Source organism: Heterodontus francisci, chromosome 28 (genome assembly GCF_036365525.1).
Source record: "Heterodontus francisci isolate sHetFra1 chromosome 28, sHetFra1.hap1, whole genome shotgun sequence".
NCBI classification, from domain to species: domain Eukaryota; kingdom Metazoa; phylum Chordata; class Chondrichthyes; order Heterodontiformes; family Heterodontidae; genus Heterodontus; species Heterodontus francisci.
The window spans coordinates 65,316,952-65,324,956 of NC_090398.1; the positions used below are offsets into that span (position 1 = coordinate 65,316,952).

At 41.8% G+C, this 8,005-nt stretch overlaps 1 protein-coding gene across 1 annotated transcript; it reads right to left on the reverse strand.

Moving 5' to 3' along the window:
* Positions 1 to 5,253: 5,253 nt before the first annotated feature.
* Positions 5,254 to 6,061, reverse strand: LOC137345244 (histone H3-like). The gene is made up of 2 exons (XM_068008711.1): positions 5,959 to 6,061; positions 5,254 to 5,660 (listed from the first exon to the last, which is right to left on the reverse strand). Exons 1-2 carry the CDS (start codon positions 6,059 to 6,061, stop codon positions 5,254 to 5,256), a joined length of 510 nt encoding a protein of 169 aa, XP_067864812.1.
* Positions 6,062 to 8,005: the final 1,944 nt, after the last annotated feature.

Consider the following 8,005-nt stretch of genomic DNA (forward strand, 5'->3'; position numbering starts at 1 on the left):
TAACACACCAGAAACTGACAGGCATGAAGCAAACCCCCGTGCCACCCCCACCCCCTCCCCCCGCACCCAATACAGAAAAACACAACAGAAACTGACAGCCATGAAATAAAAGCTACACACACATACCAGAAAGTGACAAGTACAGTTCCATACTAAAAAATACAAGGAAACAAGATAAAAACCAACACTCACGATTCTGAGTTAGACTGAGGTAGAGCAAAATCTTGATGCACATACCAGAGACTGACTGGTACAGATATAAAACTCAATCAATAAGAAAGTGTGAGGTGCAGAGTAAACCCCACAAATGGGGATCAGAATGAAACTGGTACAGAGTAAAATTCAAACCAACTTTTCAGAAACAGACAGGTAACAAGAAGAAAGAAAGACACAACCTCAAAGACCAGAGTATGAGGGTTACAGAGTAAAACCCATGCTCGTTAATCAGGAATTGCCATGTGCAGAATTAAAAACCTCGCATTCACACTAGAAACTTACAGGTACAAAGGAAATCCCACACTCACACTTCAGAGACTGACAAATATTCAGAAAAAATACCGTTTTAACATAGACTGACAGGAACAGAATTAAGCACACCATCAAGATAAACAAATGGCAGATTCAGCATAAATCACAAATTCCCATTGCAGGGATTGACATGCACAGAGTAAAATGAACACCTATTCCGCAGAAATTAACAATCACCCTTTAAAAGTACAGTCACAGAATAGAAACTGTCCGTTCAAGGTCGAAGCAGATTCACAGAACAAATTGAAATATACAATGTGAACCTCCTACTCAAACACCAGAAGCTAATAGGTACACAGTAAAACTGATAATGACATACCAGACACAGACAGACAGAAAAAAGCCAATATCACGTAGCAGAATCTGACAAGTACAGAATAAAATGTATAGTAGCATATCAGATATTGACAGGAAAAGCACTACCATAAAGCAACAAGTACAGAATAATGGCCATACTGACAAGTGTGATATTGATAGGTACAGGGAAAACTTTACACTCACCAGAGACATGCAGAAACAGAATAAAACCCACATACAGATAAAGTAACTCAGAGGTACATAGTAAAATCCACATTCACATGCCAGAAACAGACAGGGAAAGTAAAACATATCCTCACAAATCATGCACAGACAAGTACAGAGTAATAGCGGCATTCACATTACAGAGACTGACAGATGCAGGGTAAAATCCACAATCAATTACCACAAACAAAAAGGTACAGAATAAAACAGATATTTGCTTTGCAGTAAATGACAACATGCTGGGTAAAATCCACATTCCCATATCAGAAATGAAACGGTGAAGAGTGATCCCACATTCACTCACCAGAATAAAGAAGGTACAGTGTAAATGAAAGCAGAAAATGCTGGAAATACTCTGCAAGTCTGGCAGCACCTGTGGAGAGAGGGAGACAGTTAAAATTTCAGAACAATGATGAACGGCTATTGACCTGAAAGGTTAACTCTGTTTCTGTCTCCACAGATGTTGGCAGGCCTGCTGAGTGTTTTACATCATTTTCTGTTTTTTAATTTCCAGCATTCACAGTATTTTGCTTTGTATTATGTTCAATGTAAAGAGCTTTCTGCTACTCCAGAAATTTACAAGTACAAAACAATGCTCATTCTCACATAACAGATAGTGAGACATTCAAACCAAAACCACTGTTCACTTCAGCAGAAACTGACAGGTACATTACAAAACCAACACTTACATACCAGAAGCTGATAGATGCATAATAAAACCCACACTCACATCAGAAGTTGGCAGGTACAGTGGAAACCCTATATGTGTTTATCAGATACAGAGAAAAACCCACAGTCACATTCCACATTCTGAGATAAAGAATAAATCCCTCCCTCTCATACTATACAAAGAGGGACAGATAGTTGGACAGATCTAGATGTGTAAGAGTTTCTTCATTGTTTTTTAAATATAAACAAACAGATCCTGTCTTTCAGACTGACAGATGGAGAATGACTTCCACACTCATACTGTACCAGTGATGAACAGACACAGAACGAATGTTATTCATATACACACCTTTATGATTATTTGTAGTGTATGTTTATGGGATGTGAGCATCTCCAGGAAGGCCAGTAATAGTTGTCCATCCCTCATTGCCATTTAGAAGATGGTGTCTTGTGGCCTTCTTGCTCCCTCCAGTATTTGTAGTGTAGGTACACCCAAAGTGGTGTTAGGCAGGGAGTTGCAGAATTTGGACTGAGTGATGATGCAGGAGTGGTGTTATTTTTCCAAGCCAGGATGACATATGAACTGGTGATGTAATTGCAGGTTGTCATGTTCTCATACGTTTCCTGCCCATGTTCTACTTTGTAGCAGATGTCGTGGGTTTGGCAGGTGCTGTTTCATGGTGCTTCCTCTGGTTGATGCAGTACGTCTTGTAGATGGTACACACTGTGCACTGGTGGTGGAGGGAGTAAATGGTTAAGCTGGTGAATGGTAAGCCAATCAAGCCTACTGCTTTGTCCTGGATGGTATAGGGTTTCTTGAGTATTGTTAGAGGTGCATACATCCAGGCAAGTGGGGAGTAATCCATCAGACTTCTGACTTGTGGCTTGTCAGTGGTGGAAAGTCTTTAAGGAGTTTGGACGTGAGTTACTAACCACAGAGTTTCCGGCTTTTGAGCAGCTCTGGAAGCCATAGTGGTAATATGGCAGGAAAAGTGTAAATCCTGCAGTCATTTCCCATAAAGTAACATGCACAGAATAATGGGCATATGAAACAAGATAATGACAGGCCGAGGACACAAGCCACAATCACTAATCATAGGCTTGTGGATACAGAATAAAACCCACAATCACATACCAGTAACTGAGAGATGCATCGTAAAATCCACATTCATGTGTCAGGAACAGAAAGGGAAAGTAAAAACACTTGCTGACAAATCTGACGCAGACAGACACAGAGTAATAGCAACATTCACATTCCAGAGACTGACAGATATAGAGCAAAAGCTCCAATCAATTACAAGAAACAAACAGGTACAGAATAAAATACTTACTTGCTTTGTAGTAACTGACAGATACAGAATAAAATCCACATTCACATATCAGAAACTGACAGGTGAAGAGTAAAAGACACAGTAACATGTCACAAACTGACAGATACATGGTGATCTCACATTCACTTGTCAGAATATAAAAGGTAAAGAATAAAATTATTTCTTCCAGACCAGAAACTGAGAGGCACAGAATAAAGGAGCGCCTTTTATTGCAGTAACTGACCAGAACAGAGGAAAATCCATATTCACATGTCAGAAACTGACAGGAACAGAAAGAACACACACTCACATACCAGAAATTGGCACACAGAATAAAATTCACACGCGCATTTCAGAAATTAACTTTACAGATGAAAATCCACAATCATACAGCAGAAAGTGAGATGTACAATTAAACCCAGCTTCTGACACGTGAGGCTAACACACACAGAGTAAAAACAATGCTCATGTCACGTACCAGAAACAGGCAGATGCAGATCACAACCCACACTCACATATCAGATACTGGCAGTTACCGTGTAAAATAACTCTTAATGATCACTGACAGGGATATGATACACTCCACATTCATTCATCAGAAAATTACAGATACAGATAATAAACAGTACTTACATAAAACAGATTGGCAGGAACAGGTTAAAACATACCATCATATATAGATGTCTGATAGGTACAGAATACAGTCGAGGCCTCCAAACCAGAGACTGACATGTCGAGTGAAAACTAGACTCACCTGTCATCAATTAACATGTGCAGTGTGAAGCTATACAAACATATTACTGACTAACAAGTACAGAGGCAAAATCAAACAACCTTCCATAGCAGAAACTGACAGGTACAGATTAAACTCCAAATTCACATATCGGACACTAACAAAGAGAAAGGCCCAGACTTCCATAAGTTTAGTTTCAATAATTAATAAGTACATTATTTAGAAACCCCGGTTGTGTCGGAACCCTCAGTCTCACTCTTTAACACCTCACACTGAAAATCCACACTCCTCTTTTGTCTCCCACGAATCGGGACCAATTTATAATGCGAGATGCGTTTTTTCTAACATTGATCTGAAATGTATCCGGTTACAGAATGTTGTGAATGAGACTTTTTGCCTGCCGGTTACAGACTGTTTTAAAACAGGACAGAGAATGAAGCCGAATAGATGTCGGATTGGAAAAGCGAAACTGGAACTTGTGAGAAAATGTGAAATAATACAATATGGGGGATATTTTTACATCCCTGTCGTAAGGCTATATGATCTATTAACGTGATCTGTAGTGAAGCCGCTCCTTGTTTTACAAATCTGTTGGCGGGCTTTTCAAATTTGAAAAAGAAGCTGTTTGGAGTCTGCCAATCCTGAGCGGTTATTTTCCGCCCTATTAACGTGATGCCTCCGGATTGGTGAACTAAGCAACTATCTGATTGGTAACATGAACAACACAATGAGAAGCTGCACAGAGTGACCAATCACCAGTGTCCTCACTATCATTCATCCAGAAGGGATAAGTGGACGGATTTGATCATTCTTCCTGAACTGTTTTGTAATGTAGTTTTTACAGATTTTTATGATGAAAGATTTTTTTTTGGAGGGGGCGGGTGGGGTGTTAATGTTTGGAAGAGGGGAAAACCGGTGGTAACCCTCAGTCCAAAGCCAAGTCTCACTCCTCTCAGTCTGGACTGCAGTTCCCGGTTGTTCGTGTTCACTGGCTCCCGAGAAATAGGGAACGATGCTGAGCGTGTGGGTGCCGGAGCCCCGGTCTATCTGGCTGCTGTGCTCGAGTATCTGACAGATGGAATCGTCGAACTAGCCGGCAACGCGGCCCGGGACAACAAGAAGACGCGCATCATCCCCAGACACCTCCAGCTGGCCCAAAGGCTCTTTTCAGAGCCACCCACTTTATCTGTGAAAGGGCTGGTTCCTGTCTGAGAGACACATTTGTGTTGCTATGATTCGGGATTTAGCCGCTTGCCTCTGGAGATATTTGTCAGGCATTTTAACAATTCCAGCGTTTCTGCACAAATAAAGCTTTTGTTTAGTCCTAAACTGCTCGCCCCTCCAGTAAAATGATCTGTGCACATTGGTTTCGCTGCTCTAGACCACATTTCTCTGCTGCAGAGATCGCAGCTCTTTGTTTTGCCGGTTTGGTGGCTCTTAAAAGAGCCGTTGTGTTATTTGATGCCAAACTCAGTTCGGGGCAGGGTGAGTTTAGGCGCGCTCCCCGCGGATACGGCGGGCCAGCTGGATGTCTTTGGGCATGATGGTGACTCGCTTGGCGTGGATGGCGCACAGGTTGGTGTCCTCAAAGAGCCCCACCAGGTAAGCCTCGCTGGCCTCCTGCAGGGCCATGACGGCCGAGCTCTGGAAGCGCAGGTCTGTCTTGAAGTCCTGCGCGATCTCCCGCACCAGGTGCTGGAAGGGCAGTTTGCGGATGAGCAGCTCGGTGGATTTCTGGTAGCGGCGGATCTCCCACAGAGCCACATTGCCGGGTCTGTAACGGTGAGGCTTCTTCACTCCGCCCATGGCTGGAGCGCTCTTGCGGGCCGCTTTGGTAGCCAGCTGTTTGCGGGGAGCTTTCCCTCCGGTCGATTTGCGCGCTGTCTGCTTTGTTCTGGCTATTGTGGCAGAAGATGTGGAACAAACACACTGTAAATGTTGAGGCTGCTCAGGGACTGTCTATTTAAGACAGTAGAGGGATCGCCCTAGTGTTGTGATTGGATGCAGCCCCGTCCATCAGTCAAGTTTGAAACCAGCTCTGGGAAATAAAAGGGCGGCGGGAAATGCTGCGCCCTGATTGGTTGAACTGTAACTGAAATGTAATCGAACTCAAAAAGCCCGCCAATTTCAGATAGCAAAACAAGGCAAAGATTTAAAAAAAAACCTAATTTGGCGGGAACAATTATGAAATCTGACTCCTTGCAGCTTCATTTATTTCGTCCGAGATCCCACACTGTCTTCCAACTCGGTTTGACTCGGCCCTCACGAATACATTATCACTTGCAGCCGTTTCATTCATGACGCGCTGAATCAACATGGAAAAGATACATACAGTAAAACAACGCGACAGAGTTGGGTATCCTGGTACATGAATCACAAAATGTTAGTATGCACGGACAACATGAGTTTAGGAAGAGAAATGGAATGATGTCAGTTATTGCAAGGGTAATGGACTATTAAAGTAAGGAAGATTTGCTACAGTTATCCAGGTTATTGGTGAGACTGTATCTGTAATACTGTGTACAGTTTTGGTCTCCTTCCTGATGAAAGCACAGAAATTGCATTTGAAGCAGTTCAGAGAAGGTTCACTCGACTGATCGCTGGGATGAAGGGGTTATCTTCTGGGAAATGGTTGGACCGGTTGGCCTGTATCCATTGGAGTTAAGGAGAATGAGAAGTGATCTTATTGAAATCCATAAGATTTTGAGAGCACTTGGCAGGGTGGATACTGAGAGGATGTTTCCCCTTATGAGAGAGACTCGAACCAGGAATACAAGGATCCTTGCTAAAAGTGAAAGACACAGGAAGCATCTGTAAAGTGTGTAGATTAAACCAATGAGGATAATCGGAACAATTCGGAACCTAATATGGTAAAATAAAGGGTGATAGGGGATATCATCGATACACTTAGCAAGGGGTGAACAGAACATTGTTGGCACACTTAGAAGGAGAAGATAGACTATGGTCAACACAGCAAGAGAAGAAGAAGGAGAGAAGTCTATGTCCAAGCAAGCTCAGAAGCAAGAACCAGTACTGAGTGTTACTGTATACTTACTGTTGTTGCTAAGGATTGACTTTGTGCATCTTAGTTAAGCCTAATAAACTCTCTGACTTGATCACAGAACTTGACTCTGTACCTTGTTGGTCCATCTTGGTCCAGAATCTCAAGGTGAGACGGGTTGGATATTCTCTGTCTCACCTCTGTTCAGGTAACATCTACCTGAAACTTACAGCTCTTTACTATTCACATACATTTCTTTGTATTTTGTCCTCCTCAAACTTCCAAATCATGGTCCTTTGAAAGCAATGTTGTCAATAAAGGTTTCTGTGTCACCGACTGCATACTTCTTCACATTAAAAACACATCAGTTCACTACGACACTCTGTCTCCTAACCTTTAGCCAACTACCATCTCAGCATACCAGTATCAATTTTTAACATGAACTTCTATTTTCTGTGTAACTCTGTTATGTACTACTTGATCGAATGCCTTTTAAAAAGCAGATATCCAATATCGATCCAACTACCTTCAGCAAAGTCAACCCCAAGAATTCAATCAGGTTAGTCGCACATGATTTGTCCTTAGTAAATCGGTATTGCATGTCGCTTATTAACTCATCATTCTTCAAGTTGAAGTTCATTTGATCCTTGACACTTGTCTCCAATTGTTTTCGACCACTGATGGACTGTCGTCACCAGCTTTTTCCTTCCCATTTCTAGAACAGGAGTGTAACATTTGCACTGTTTCAGGCAACTGGAACTACTTCAATATCCAAATATTATCGTCAGGATTTCTGTTATCTCCCTCAGCAATCTGGGATGCTTTCTATCTGGACTATCTATTGAGAACCTCCTTTCTGTCTATTTTCATTCTATCCAACATCTCTGTACCCCTTCTCTACCGGGACATTAACTTCATCCTTGCTTTTGTGAACAGACATATAACGCTCTCATTCATGACCTTTTCCAACACAAGGAGATTTCCGTTCTTTATCCCTAAAAGCTCCGCAATTTCTTGCACTATCATTTTGCATTTTTGTATATTTATCAATAATTTTTATTCTCTCTGCTGTTACTCATTAATATTTTCTTATAATCTCTTGCAAACATTTTTCTTTTTTTCCCTGCACTCTCACTATTCAGCCTGGTTGGATTCATGGTGATGTCGAGGATATGGGATATTTGTATAAATCACTGCCATTATTATTTAAGTGATTGGCGCTGCAAACAATCTTTGAGTCAT